At 38.7% G+C, this 15,427-nt stretch overlaps 1 protein-coding gene across 9 annotated transcripts in view; it reads left to right on the top strand.

Moving 5' to 3' along the window:
- FAM13C (family with sequence similarity 13 member C) overlaps positions 1 to 15,427 on the top strand; it is a 243,760-nt gene that overhangs the window by 211,426 nt on the left and 16,907 nt on the right. For 6 of the 9 annotated variants that reach the window (XM_030569828.1, XM_030569822.1, XM_030569823.1 and 3 more), the window contains 2 exons: positions 371 to 582; positions 10,780 to 10,863. In XM_030569828.1, the coding sequence (XP_030425688.1) occupies positions 371 to 582; positions 10,780 to 10,863 (296 nt within the window). Of the gene's footprint in view, positions 1 to 370; positions 583 to 2,489; positions 2,568 to 10,779; positions 10,864 to 15,427 lie in introns of those variants that run through there. The other 3 variants (XM_030569825.1, XM_030569827.1, XM_030569830.1) reach the window with 2 other exon arrangements.

A 15,427-nucleotide genomic window follows, 5' to 3' on the forward strand; every position in this document is an offset into this window, starting at 1 on the left:
CTCGACGTCATTCTGGCAGTGGAGATCAGCCAGGCATAATGGCTGCCTGGCCTATGTCCTTGTCCATGGTCACACCTGCTATGTAAGGGGCTTGGATGGGTTGTGGTATGGGGTAGTGGCAGCTCTATCCCACCTGGCAACTTCTGCTGTTTATGCTGCATCTGATTCCTGCCTGTTTGAGTGAATGCTCTCAGATGAGGGGTAGAGGAATTAAAAACTCAAGTTAAGGATCATTAGTTTCCCAAATGATTGTAGTATGTTAACAAACTAACACAAGGAACCAGGGTGTTTTTCTTATAGTGTCAGAAGAAACCTTTTGACAAATGTTTATTAAAAACTCATTTGCCAAGTAACTTGCTGTTTTGACCAGAGCTTAAACTCAAAATGTCAGAAGAGCAAAACTGTACCCCTAAAGCACCCAAAAGAATTGTGCAGCATGAGAGCCCTGGAATATACAAAGAGATCAGGAAGCAAGAAGCAGCAAGTACTGAACCAAATCCATCCGTCGAAGAAACCGTGGATACCATAATGAAGCGATTAAAGGAGAAAAGACAACAGTTTAACCTCCCTGAGACTATAAAGGTATGTGTGTTTCTTAAAGAATAATCACAACTGTGGAAGAAATTATATATTGTTTTTAGCTGTCAGTCCTACTTGGTGTATTCTGAACTGCTGTGTTGCAATGGTATCCTACAGGTCTTGCACCACAGGAGCATAACCCCGACAGCATATTTTTACGCTAACAAAATCACTGACCCTAGTACATGTTTCAGAGTAGCAGCTGTGTTAGTCTGTATCTGCAAAAAGAACAGGAGTATTTGTGGCACCTTAGAGACTAACAAATTTATTTGAGCATAAGCTTTCGTTGGCTACAGCCCACTTCATCGGATGCATGCAGTGGAAAATATAGTAAGAAGATATATATATACACACTATAAGGTGGTAACACCCATTGATTCATGTTCTCTGTGTGTGTATATATATATATCTTCCTACTGTATTTTCCACTGCATGCATCCGATGAAGTGGGCTGTAGCCCACAAAAGCTTATGCTCAAATAAATTCGTTAGTCTCTAAGGTGCCACAAATACTCCTGTTCTTTTTTACCCTAGTACACTTTTTCTGGAGTGATGATTCTAGGAAGAGTTACACAGACAAAGCAGGGCTAGATTTACAAAGAAACATAGTGTGGTGATGCTCAGCATCACCATGCCTAACTTTTAGATGCCTAGAAAATTACTGACTGGGTTTCACAAAGCCTGAGTTAGGTGCCTAGGCTTCCTACGCAGTGAATGGGGAGAGAGAGGCACCTCAAAGGGGATTTAAATAAACCAGCATGCTAGGCTGCTCCCCACCTAAACTAGAGAATGGGAGATGTCAAGTGTGTATGTGATAAACTCCACCCCTCTCACAGAGATAGGCACCTACATTGAGGCTGCAGGGAATTGCCTCCCTCAGCTTGGGATTCCCAGCTGAAAACCCTCTCTTGGTGTTAGGCACCTATGCTGTTTTTTCAAGAAGTTGGAGGGAGGAAGAGGAGGAGGACGATGACCGGGGGTATCATCTCCCTCCTAACTCTTAGCTCAGTAGTTAGAGTACTCACCTGGGATGTGGGAGACCCCAATCCTCCTGAGGGGAGAAGGGATATGAACTGGGATCTGCCACTTTTCTGGTGAGTGCTCTAACCATTGCACTATGAGATATTCTGATATAAGGCACCCTCAGTCTCTCCTGTTGAAGCAGTTCCACTGTGGATAAATAATTAAAAAAAATCATTGGAGCAGGGGGACGGGATCCTGGGTCTCCCACTACTGGGTTAGTTATGAGGGAGAAGGTCCTTCTCCTTTTCTCTAGGGTTGCTACCTCTGAAGTACAAAAATTTGGGACCTCTAGGATGATCCTGAGCCCATAAAACTGGACAGATGGCAGTGTGCGTTGAGCACCCTTGTAGATTTCCCAGGATAGCTACCTTAAAAAAGAGATAATCCTAGGAAAACCTGGACAAGTGGCTACTCTGTCCTCCTTCTTCCTCCCCCTCCCCCAATTTTTTGCACAAGCTTGCCTATAGGGACCTGGTTTGATAGGTGAGGTCTGAGCACACTTACTGGATCAAACCCTGCAGGCAAATTAGGCAGAGGAACATGAATTGCTCTGGGGTGTAGCCATCTGGATGCCTGACATGGGACTGCACTGAGCATGCTCAGAGGTAGAAACATAGGTTCCTAGGGATCTTCTTCTGCAAAAATGTAGGTGCTACTGAGCAGTTTTACATGATTACGGGGTTTGACGGAAGCTTTGAATCCTAGTGGGCCTGATTCTGGGATTTACATGCCTGAAGTGGCAGTTAGGCAACTAAGTCCTTTTGTGAATCTAGCCCTAAGTGCCCATTCTTTTCTGCAGGGTTTGCTGGTAGCACTGAGTGCACTATGTTTGGAGGTGATTGTCAATATCTGTATTAGAAAGGAATTGTAATAGCTTTGCTGTTTCAGATTACAGGTACATCAAAAGCATCTTCTCCAATCTATCCAAGCTGGTGATAGAGCACAGCAATCATATCTCCAGTCCACAAAGACTGTGTGACTATGAAGAATCACTAAGGGCTTGTTTACAAGGTGTGGTAAAGCCCACCTCAGGAGTGTGATTTATAAAGTTCTAACATGCTGCGTTCTGTCACATGTTGACCCTGTTGGTGTGAACTAGGCACCTTTTAGTTCATGCTAGCAGGGTCTACTCAGAGCAATTAGAGTGCAGCACGTTAGAGCGCTTTACAAATCAGACCCCTCTAATGTGCTTTGCTGTGCTGTGAAGACAAGCCTGAAGAGATTCAAGTGTTTGTTCTGTGTCACACCCTGAGGCACACACAGAGCAGTGTCGTTGAAAGCCATGGGTTTTGGTGAGATACTGTGGTGTACAGTTAATATTTATAGTCTATGGGCTCTGCATCCTGTCGGACCCCTCTGAGTTAGAGAAAAGGACCATTGTAAAGCTAAAGAATTTTGTGCAACTTTTTAAAAAAATGTCTTCTCCATTTTAAAATTCACTCCAGTTTGGACACTTGATGAATATTACTCTGTTGTTAAAACCCAGAAGAAATGCTACACTTATCAGCCAGTTATAAAGTATGTACAGTAAAGTATATAATGATGCCACCACTTATCTGTAGGTGGCACATACAAGATATATACAGCTATATAATAATACCACATTTACCATCAGGTAAGTATACACACCAAAGGCCGCTATTTCTAATTTTCTTAGATTCCAAGGCCAGAATCTGTATGAGCTTTGGTATAACACAGATCATGGAACTTCCCCAAAATAATTCCTAGAACATACTGTTTAAAAGAACATCCAATATTGATTTTAAAATTGTCAGTGATGGAGATTTCACCACAGTCCTTGGTAAATTGTTTTGTTCCAGTGTTAATTATCCTCACTGTCAAAAATGTACGCCTTATTTCCTGTCTAAATTTGTCAAGCTTTAGCTTCCAGCCATGTTATACCTTTTGTCTGCTAGATTGAAGAGCCCATTATTAAATGTTTGTTCCTCATCTAGACTGTATTAAGTCACCTCTTTAACCTTCTCTTTGTTAAGCTAAATAGATTGAACTCTTTGAGTCTATCACTATAAGGCAGGTTTTCTAATCCTTTAATCATTCTCTTGGCTCTTCTCTGAACTCTCTCCAATTTATCAACCTTCTTCTTGAATAGTGGGCGCCAGAACTGGACACAGTATTCCCACAGCAATTGCAACAGTGCCAATACAGAGGTAAAATAACCTCTCTACTCCTCCTACTTGAGATTTCCTTGTTTGTGCATCCCAAGATTGCATCCCACTCATACTGAGAGTTCACATTCACTTGATTATCCACCATGACCCCGAAATCTTTTTCAGCGTCATTGCATCCCAGGATAGAGAGCCCTGTTCTGTAAGAAAGGCCTACATTCTTTGTTTCTAGTTGTATATATTTACATTTAGCTGTATTAAAAAGGTATATTGTTTGTTTGCACCAGGTTTACCAAGTCATCCAGATTGCTTTGAATCAGTGTCCTGTCCTCTTCATTATTTACCCCTCCCTTGATTTTTGTGTCATTTGAAAACTTTATCAGTGACGATTTTATGTTTTCTTCCACGTCACTGATAAAAATGTTAAATAATGTAGAGCCAAGAACTGATCCCTGTGGGACTCCACTGGAAACACATCTGCTCGATGACTATTCCCTGTTTACTTTTTGAGACCTACTATTTAGCCAGATTTTACCCCTTTTAATGTGTGTGATGTTAATTTTATATTATTCTAGTTTTTTAATCAAAATGTAGTGTGGTATCAAGTCAAACGCCTTAGAGATCTTTAGGTACACCAGACCCTCACTAGAACACGGGATTTGGGATCCATGCATGGTACTGCATTAAAATTAATTGCAATTAAAGTAATTAAATTTGGGATCCATTGCTGCGACCGCATTATATGCGAATTCATGCTATATAGACGCATGTTCTAGCGAGGTCCGGGGTATATGACATCAACACTATTACTTTTATCAGCCAAACTTGTAATCTCATCAAAAAAAGATATCAAGATAATTTGACAGGATCTAGTCTCCATAAAGCCATGTTGCTTCACATCAATTACATTACACTCCTTAAATTCTTTATTTATCAAGTCCTGTGTCAGCCATTTCATTATCTTGCCTAGGATCAATGTCAGGCTGACAGGATGATAATTACCAGAGTCATCCTGTTTACCCTTTTTAAAACTTGGCACGTTAGCTTTCTTCCAGTCCTCTGGAACTTCTCCAGTGCTCCAAGACTTATTGAAAATCAACATTAATGGTCCAGCAAGTTTCTGGAACTGCTTATTTAAAAATATCCCACTTTAATAGATTCTATTTAATATCTTCCAGAAATATTAGTGGAATGGAAAGAGTGTTATCACCATGTGATGAGACTATATCATCTGTTTTTCCTCCCAAAAAAAGAACAGAAATATTTACTGAACACATCTGACTTTTCTGCATTATTGATAAGTTTACCATTTCCATCGCGTAATGGATTAGTATCATTCTCAGGACCCATTTTGTTCCTTATATATTTTTTAAAAAAATATTTCTAATTATCCTTAACTCTGCTGGCTATAGATTTCTCCTTGTGACCCTTTGCTTTCCTTATCAATTTTCTACAATTCCAAACTTCTGATTTATATTAATTCCTATGAATTTCCCTTTCTTCCATTTGTTATATATTATATTTTTATAGATACTTTCACTTCCACTTGAACCTAAGCTACTATTACATTTTAGGTCTGTGATCAGTTTCTCTTTAAAGATAAGGGGCCAAATTCTGCTCCTTGTTACATCTGTGTAGCCCCATTGATTTTAAAGGGGCTTTATGGGGGTTACTGAGAGTGAAATCTGACTCAAGGAATTCTTTTTTTAGATTGTCTTTTTGCAAGTAGACTTCTTTACCCAGAGCTGTAAAATATTTGACCAGAGCCAGATATATCAAAAAAGAAATGACTTACTAGCTCATCAATTCAAACATGTCTACAATAAGCTGTTTTCTCACTGTCTGCTGTACTTATTAAACCACTGAGCAAAACAAGTTACTCTTTTGTATTATTTGTAGTTCCCCATGATTAGGTCACATGGCCTCTAGTATGTGGCACTGGAGGCTAAAATCAATAGTAAAATTAAAAATGAGCTTGAACTAGAGAACTGGATTTTAAACTCTGAACTGGGAAAGTTTGAACCCGAATTCAAATATCATGATTTTGTGCTCCAGGAGGCACATCTCAAAGGACAGTGAGCTAATCATTTTCCTCCTGCTGCACAACAGTTAGACCTGCACTACATGTGCTTTGAATACACTACACCCCATCTTTTTCTCCTGACTACAAAGATGCTCTTTATATTTGTGAATCCATTTGGGATATTTGTCTGTCATTACACAATTTCTTGTTTTCCTTTCTCGTCTCTCCTATTGAGTGTAATACTCCAGGGTCTTTCTCAAGGCTCAGAGTGCTTTGCAGAATTATAAAACTATATTATTGGAATCACTTCATCTATCACCAGAATGCAGTCTGGCAAATCTAAGTAACAGCACGACAAGAAGTCTACAGTATTTGCTTTTTGTTTTAATGGATGAAACGTAGAATTGATCTAATGAGTTCACGTTCTGTGCTGCAAACCATAGTTATTTTAGACAAAACTGATTGAGGCCAAACATTAAGGGTCAATTTCCGATTCTCGTATTCATTCAGAATAGTATTTTACTTCACAAATGGCCCGATTGAAACCAAATGAGTCTCACTGAAACCAATAGACGACTCCAGAAGTAAGGTACTGCCCAGTTTGAGCAAATGTATTCGAGTCTGGCACTTAATGTGTTAATCAGTTTGATTTTAGTGATATTTTATTACTAGTAATTATAAAATGGGAATAACTGAGCAATCTGGCTGACTACTAGGTATAGGGCTAGTTTGCTATATGGCCAGAATGGCAAAGGAGAATAGTGGAAAATAGGATGGGCAAAACACTATAATCAAATCATGTGCCCCCCCTTCATTTTATAGGACTATCCTAAGTCAAACCTGCTCTGGAATATCTAGAGCTCTTAGTTTATGCCACTTCCCAGTATCTGTTGCTCTTAAGAAACTTTCCCTGACAAAAGCCTAAACTTTCCCCTCCTTAGATTTGGACCATTGTTCATTCATTTTTGAGACTATACATTAAATTTCTGCCTTCATGTATATGCTTAGTTTAAAGTTTTCCAGAGATGGTGACTCGCTCTCGCCTTTACTTTTCTGGGTTATATAAAGGTTACTTTTTTAGAGCCTTTTCCTGTACAATTCTGCATCTCCTCAACTCCCAGTGAAGTCAGCATCTCACAGGAACAGGATCCTTAGTCTCTCTTCATTCTTTTTGAATTCCAATCATTGCCTCCTATGTGTTGCCCAGCTTTGCACTGTCTCTCATTTTGCTATGCAGAGGAGTGCTAGAGGCAACATAACGACAACAAAAATTATGCAAAAATAGGGGCATCAGAACTTGAATTGTGGTGAGGCGAACTGCATGCAAATTCATTGCCTCAGGATTTACAGAGAGCAATCTTCTTCCCTAGTTTCATATGTAAGCTCCTTAAGTATACAGAACAATGTTAGCCATGTTTTTTATTTTCTCAGACTTTTCTAGTTATCTGTCCCCTGCTTGTATCTGGGCTTTTTATTTATTCTTCTCTCTAACTGCACAAATATGCATTTGTTTTATCAACATTGAATCTCATGCTGTTGCATGCAGCCTACTGTTTTAAGACATTGCAGTTTGGGCTTTTTCTTCTCATTTGCTCCCCCTCTGATCTTAAAAATTGTCAGCAAATTTGATCCTGGTTGAATTTAAACCTTCTTCTAGATTGCTAATGAAAATAGTGAATAATATAGGTCCACATGGTGATCTATGCAGTATCCCTCTTGATATTGGTACCCGCGTATAGGACTCAGTATTATTGATCACACCCTCTTTACTATTAATCATTCAGTTGTCACAGGCACACTCATTGGTGGACAGACATAATAATAGTTGGAAGAATTAACTTGTGTTACATGTTAAACGAATGATGGGGCAGCTCGCACTTTCATTAGGTGCCTGAATGTCAAATAGTGGCTATTATAGAAAAAAAAATTCTTGTTCATTTTTTTCCTAAAAGTGATCAAATTGTGCAGAGTTTTAAGATCAAGGTTTTCTAAAATGACAAATTATTTTTGGGTGCCTTAGTGTCTGGGTGCCCAACTGAGATAACTTGGAATCATCTGTAAATAAATCAAAATCTGCTGCCATTGAAATTCAGGACTAAACTCTCCTGGACTTCAGCAGGACCAGGATGGCTCCCTTAGTGGTTGATGATACAGGTATAAATTCCATGTTTCACTGTGCTTTTAAAAAGCTTCACACAAAATACAACTCTGTGTTTTCAGCTTATATTTTACTGAGTGGGGAATCACCCTCTTCAGCAGAAATATAGCACATGTGCAGTCCTGGGTAGGAGAGGAAAGGTTCCCATCACACAGTTCCTCCCATACAGTAGGTGAATTCTCCCCTCCCCAATGTGGAGAATGTAGGAGGTTTGGCCTCAACTCCCATGGATCTTGGGGATCTGCCAGAAGTCGTGGCAAACTGCACCAGATCTGCATGCTGCTTCCTACTGTGGCTCCACTTCGTGGTACAGAACAGCACTTTGAGAGACTGTGGCTAGGCCCTGCTCAGGACTCCCCCTAGAAGAGCCCGTTGAGAGACGTTTCATGGGCTGGACAGGGGATGGGTGACTCATATTGAATTAACATTTCTGTGGATTCCCTACTTCTTCCTTGTTCTCCTCATGCCACCCACAGATCCCTAGAGCCACAGAGGGTGCTTCCACATGGGTGTGGGGGACAATATTGTTGAGGTGACTGACCATCCTATTTTGTGCAGAGGCCCTCTGTGCACAGCTCTTGTGGGAACAACTGCTCCAAAGTAATTTTCATAACCATTTATAGTGAGTGTCATTCACAGGGAATTAGAATCGGGATAATTACTAAAGTCTATGGGCCAGATCCCCAACTGGAGTATATTGGGTATAGTTCCACTGACTTCAGTAGATATGTGTTAATTAACATTAGCTGAGGTTCTGGCCTTATATAATTACTTTACAAAATTACAGCAGAAAATGCAAAGAAAATTTTTTTTTGTGTTGGATTGCACCTTTTGTGCCCAATCATGCAGCCTGTAGTCAGATAAAACTCTCTATGGGACTCAGTTGGGATTTTCTCTGAGTAAGGAGTGCAGGATTGACATTCACTCTGCAGCATATAGACACAAATATTAATATTTGTAGATTAGCATTTGCATATTTTATTTGAAAAATATCAACTTCCCTGTGCTCTTGGGAATGATACTGGTATCAGTGATCTAGAGAGATATTGAACAGTCTCTCTAGTGAGTCTCTGTTTAGTAGAATTCCCAAGTTTGGAAAATGAATAGTGTTGGGTATTCAATACAATTGATAGACCACAGACACCATGGCCATGTGCGAGGGAAAGCGAGCCCCAGATCTACTATAATTGTTGGAAAAGTGTTGTACGATGCTACAAATTGATATTATCCAGGCCTGATCTCCTGCTGGCTGATTCAGTAATTATTTTTCCTCCATTTTAACTTCCTCCTACAGATGTTGTCAGCTCTTAATATGTTTGTTCAACAATTCATGTTGTGCCGACTTTGGCATCACAATGGTTGGCTATACAAGTTATTTAGTGTGGATCCATCTATCATTACACTGAATACGTTCTGGTTCTAAAGTTGTCTTAACATTCCCTTAATGAACATGGCAGATCTGTTCTCTTTTTTGATGATGGTTCGAAAATTGAGGGAAATCTTCATTTGAACCACTGGATTCTTGCAAGCTTAACTATCGTATCTGGTATCAGAGGGTAGCCGTGTTAGTCTGGATCTGTAAAAGCAGCAAAGAATCCTGTGGCACCTTATAGACTAACAGACGTTTTGGAGCATGAGAAGTGGGCATTCACCCACGAAAGCTCATGCTCCAAAACGTCTGTTAGTCTATAAGGTGCCACAGGATTCTTTGCTGCTTTTATCGTATCTGGAATATTGTCAGTTCCCCCCTCCCCCTCTTTTCAATCATTGGGTCTTGTTTAACAGCTAATATGGATTGATCTAGACTACACAAAAAAATAAATATAAGGTAATAATGCACAGACATTCTTTTAACAAGTTTCTTCCCCAAATGGTCAAGTGTACCACTTGTCCCTTAATGTCAGCTATTCTGACCTTCAACATATTAGTCTGATAAGGACAACTTTACTCTGGCTCTTTAGTCTCCAGCAGTGTGCATCTATACATAATACCTACCAACATAACATTTTAAAAGGGTCTGGGAAAATACTGCACTACTGTCTCTGGGTTCTCTGTAACCCACATACTGCCGCTTGGGTATTGCTTTCCTCTTTTGCTTAGGTAGTGCTTAAAGCAAAATAAAAAAATATATATGAACTTGAGCCTCAAGCATCTACAACACAGATTTAATATCTGAGATTCAAGCAACGTCTTTGTTAGTTTTGTACCTCTTCCTCACCCATATCAAGCAATTACTGCACAATTTCCCATTAGGCTCTGATCCAGCAAAGCACTTAAGCGTGAGTGTAACTGCTTTGCTGAATCAGGGCCTTCAGAAAAGTTTACTTACTGGTAAGGACATAATTGCCCCAATATACTTTCTGGAGGTTGCAAGTTACTTAATCTCATTTACAAACTGGATATCTTGAAAGAAAATGAGTTAAATCAAAGGTTCAGAGTTTTATAAAGTTATATACTTATCAAAAAACCTGATCATTAAATACATTTTCTGGGGTCTGCTCTTGCATTCTTTAACTTCTCATTGACGTCTATGGGGATTTTCCCTAAATAAGACTTCACTTCCCTAATGCAAAGTGAGTATAATATATTATTTCTAGTCTAAATGCCTGACCCAAAGCTCCTTGCAGTCAGTCTGTTCATTGACCTCAGTGGGCTTTGGATCAGCCCCCAAGAGATTAATACATATGTATGATCCACATAAACTCGGGGCCTGCTCCCACTGTTTTCAGTGCAAAGCTCCGATTTGACTTCAGGAGGGCAGGAACAGGATCTTTTATATCCATGTTTGGGGAAAGTACATTTTAAAACATCTTCCTAGATCCTTGAGATGAAATCTTGACTCATAATCTTATAAATAACTCTTTTAAATAGGATATGACAAAAAAGCAAATGGCTTTGGAAAAAATCAGTCTTCAGAAATGTCTGCTATATTTTGAGAATATTCATGGACGACCTGTAAGTATGCCATGGAAAGATAGATAAATTTCAAATTATATTGCATAGAATTTCTTTAACAAATACTTTGAGATTATACATTAAATATATTTAGCTCACTCGTACATATTCAACATTATTGTAGTTGGTTCAAAGCAATCTTCAGATGTAAATGTCCATTGCTTGAAAATGCTAAACTGTGACCAAGTTTTTTTTAGAAATAAAATAACAAAGCCAGTGTTTGGTGACGTATTGGTCTTCAATAGCAAAATATTGCAATCATAATGGTAAGAATGCTCAGGACCCTGTTCTGATCTTCCGCAATTTGCACCTTGACTTAGATATGTTGTGGTTGAAGTAGTGTGCGGTCTGACCTGTAATTTGGTATTGAAATTTATATGTTATTAGAGGATTTAACAGCGTAGGAGAAGAGTTTTACAAGTCAGGCCACAATACAGAATGTGACAATGTTATGAGTTATCACCTACGTTTTCCTTTATTTATTGAAGATGTTAAGCCTATCCCTATGCCGAGAAACCTGCTAAAATAGGCCAAGATACAGCAACGCACTCAAGCACGTGGTTAACTTTAAAGTTCCATGGAACGTGAAGTCAGTGGAATTACTAGCATGCTTAAAGTTTAAGAACATGCCTAAACACTTCGTTTAACCAAGGCTAATGGTGCAGGAATCTTAACAGGGTGTGGGATTGATGTCTCTGATATAGCTAACATTGATTAAATGTTCAGTTTCATGATTTGGCATTTCTGATGGAACTATCTTATAACAGTAAACGTGAGAATGGCAAATTTATGTGTGTTGAAGATAACTATGCCTAAAATGATGGGCAGTTGACATTTTGTGAGGATATATTATATCTTTTTTCATTTTCTTTCCAGATATCAGGTGTTACCATCTAAAGATACTTCCTAGATATGCAGTGGTCATCATTAGGAAGTTATTATTGACCTAGTTACCACAGAAAGGAATCTGAAATGTGGCACTCATTATCCTATTCTGAGATGAGCAATAGTCTCAGAACTACATTGTCATAGTTCCTCTGGTTTAATAATGCTTGGCAAAAGCTGCCTTTTTAATAGTAGCCACCATATAATGAGTTTTTAGGATAACTACTAAAATATATACCTTAAGATTGTGCTGATGAGATTTTTACTAGACAGTTTTTTCTATATTTAGCAATTTTATATTGTTTTTAAAATAATCATACTGTATTTAAGAGGCTAAAAACCTCATACTTCAGCACATAATCCAACCACTAACTGTCTAGAACTGAAAGAAACGTCCTCTAAAAGGGATTATTATATAATTGCCCATTATGGAGTTTCTTGTACCTCCTTGAAGCATCAGGTAACGGTTATTGACTGAGGCAGAGTACCAGACTAGATGGTCTGCTTATTTTAACTGGTATGGTAATTACATGTTCCTGCTTCTTACCTGGTATTATATATATAAAAATAATGAAAATTATTGGGCCAGATTCTCAGCTGAAGTAAATTGGTGTTGTTCTGATAACTTTATTGGAAGCATGTTATTCAGTGGAGGATCTGCCTGTTAGTCAACTAATGAATATTCTTGGGGAAAATGGACTTACATACCTTAGTAGGCAAATTTCATGCTCCAGCACTGATCATAAATGCTGCTGATACTATCAGTCCTTGAGCATGAAGAGCTGTCCTAATAAGGTGAGAATTTAGCAATCACGGTGCTGCACTTCAGAGCCAGTAGTTAGAAGTACAGTGCCCTCTCATTATGCTTGATTTGACAGTCAGCGGTTTGTGCAAGTTGAGCTATTTTTTTTCAAATATTTCAAGTTCATCTAATGTAAGCAGTTCTTTGTTGCTGTCAGAAGGAAGGTCCCACAATCTCCCTTTTAATGTGGGAGCAAGATCAAGAACAGCCTACCAAAGTGAGACTTGAAGAAGTAGCACTAACTGATTTGCTGAAATATCAAATGGCTCTCTAAGGGCTCTGCTGTCTCTTAGAGAGACAGCCCCACTGTTGGAAGAAGCACAAAGCTACATGTTCTGAATGGGGCCTTCACTTCAGGGCACAGTGGGAGTGCACTGATGCTGCCCCTCTTTAGGGGGTGCCATATATGCCCCTGTTTGCCCCGCCTTGTCTCCACCCTCTTTAGTATGTCTATTGCCCCATGAAAAGTGTACCTGAATGCTGCACAGAAACATAAGTAGAGGATATTCCTTGTCCTTTCCCTTCCTCCATGTGTGTTTGTGGAGCAGATGGCTCTAAGATTTCTGGAACATCTCTAGGTTTTCAAGTACATAGTCCAAAGCCCAGCTAGCCAAAGAACCCAGGGAAACATGGATTCCTTATGTTAGAAAGACCAAAAGTGAGAGAGAATATAGAAACCTAATACGTGAAGATTGCAATAGCTACAACCAGTGAGGAGTGGACGTACAAAGATGAAAGTGTCTCCTTCAGGACACAAGCACACTTTTTTTTTCTTGGTATAGAATTTTATAGACAATCATAGAAAATGCTATTTTGGTAAAAAATATTGGAGCTTTTTGATGAAGAACCAACATTTTCAGTAAAATTTAAGTTTAGTTTTCAAAAAAATGATTTTTTTAAAGAAAATATTTTTCAAAACCTAACTTTTTCCAGTTTTTGTCATAAGAAGAAAAATACATTATGGGGAATATTGAAAAAAAGGAAATAAAAAAAAATCCCACACAAAATAATTTGCATTTTTCAAACAGATCCAGTTATGGGTAATAACATTGTTTGCACAAAAGACAAAAATAAAACCACAGCTGAATCATTACTGGTGAAAACTGATGGATATGAAAATGGAGCATTTTGTGCTAAAGACACAGAAGGACATCAAAGGAAATGATTGTATTTTATGGCCCTCCTCATAACCAAGGAGAAGGAAACCAAGTCCTGTTGTACAGAGTAAATGACATGTTAGCTCACAGGAAGGGATATCACTGATTGTTGCATTAGAGTTTTGGGATTTTGGATTAAAGAAAGCTGATGATGTCCATCCTGTACCCCAAGTAGAGTTATTCAGTAGCCACAGACTGACCAGAATTTTCTGGTGCGTGAGCTGCAAATCCACACAGCTGATAGATTCTGCCTATCATGTGCTGTATTTGCACTGACAACAATGGTGCTTTGAGACATGTTTTCTGGAAGCAATTCTATAAAGTGGCCTTAGATCTAACTCTTTCCCAAACAGCTATGCCCCTTCTTGGCTGTTTCAATTGCCTAGGATATTCTTACTGTATATCCCTAGCATTAAACTCCTGGCAATGAGTGGCAATGAATTCTCAGTGGTAGATCCTAAGCTCTAAAAAATTTGACCTTTGTTGGTCTGCCCAAACTACAGTCTGGCAACCTTTAAAACTGTGTTTTCAGGTTAACAATCCTTATTTGCAGTCACACAGTTTTATTACCTACACCCCTATTTACATTTACTATAAGAGTAAAAAGTGTATCGTTATAATTGAAACACTTATATAATTTTTGTGTTTTGAGAGGTTGACGGGAATGCTTGACCTTGAAGGATAAATGTATAGGGGAGCGAGGTTTACTTTGCTGTAGATTGGAATAAATTTCTGATGTCTTGCAACCCTCTCCACTGGTTGCTTTAGACATAATGCAAATAGGTAACCTGTTGGAGAGGTTTGTTTTTGTCTTGGGTTTTTTAGGAGATGGCATGGAAGGGTGATTAATTTCAGTGGCAGCATGTAAAATGGTTTGGTTTTGTGGCTGGATGTGCTTGGCGGTTTTGTACACACATCTACTTACTGTTGAATAGACAGGAAAATATTGTCATATACAGTAATAAATAAAGCCTCCTGGGCAACAGACTCTTTGAATGACAACCCTTTTTGGTAGGATAATGTATGACAACGAGATGGAAAAGTCTTAAGCAAAGCTGGACAATCTTTGCCTTTCATAGAGACCTTAACAGTATCTACATTTACTACAGCACATTTTTCTGCAAGACGTGAGACAGAAACTTGACTCTAGCATCAGATGTGATGCTCTTTAGTGGAAGCAGATTAGACCTCTCTGGCCTTTTATCTATGAAAGGAAGCTCCACAAAATTATAAGCATGAATTGTGCTGGCCTCTCACCATCACGTGGCCTAATTATCCTTCCCTTTATACCAGTGTATATCAGGAATAACTGCACTGAAGTCAATAGTGTTACACTGGTGAGGGTAGAATTAGGCCTTGACAGTTTAGCCTTGGGGCTAGAATATGATCTCAGTTGTACCAATGTGAATTTGAAGTTATGCCATTCACTTTAATGGAGATATTCTGATTTACGCTGTAATGGCTGGGAGCAGAATGTGGTCTATGGTCCTTTCAGTTTTAAAATCTTGAAAGTATTCTTACATTTGAGCTTATCTGCAATATAAGTAGACTATGTAACCCTAAAATTGTGACTAAAAAAATATAACTGACTATTGTCAACATTGTTTTCTGTTTGTTGTTGTTATTGGAATTATTAATAATATTTGAAAATATTAATATGGGAAACTACCAAACACCAGTTTAAGCATAAATTCCTTTATTAAGTCCTGAGACCAAATGG

This window comes from Gopherus evgoodei, chromosome 7, assembly GCF_007399415.2.
Source record: "Gopherus evgoodei ecotype Sinaloan lineage chromosome 7, rGopEvg1_v1.p, whole genome shotgun sequence".
In the NCBI taxonomy this organism is placed as follows: domain Eukaryota; kingdom Metazoa; phylum Chordata; order Testudines; family Testudinidae; genus Gopherus; species Gopherus evgoodei.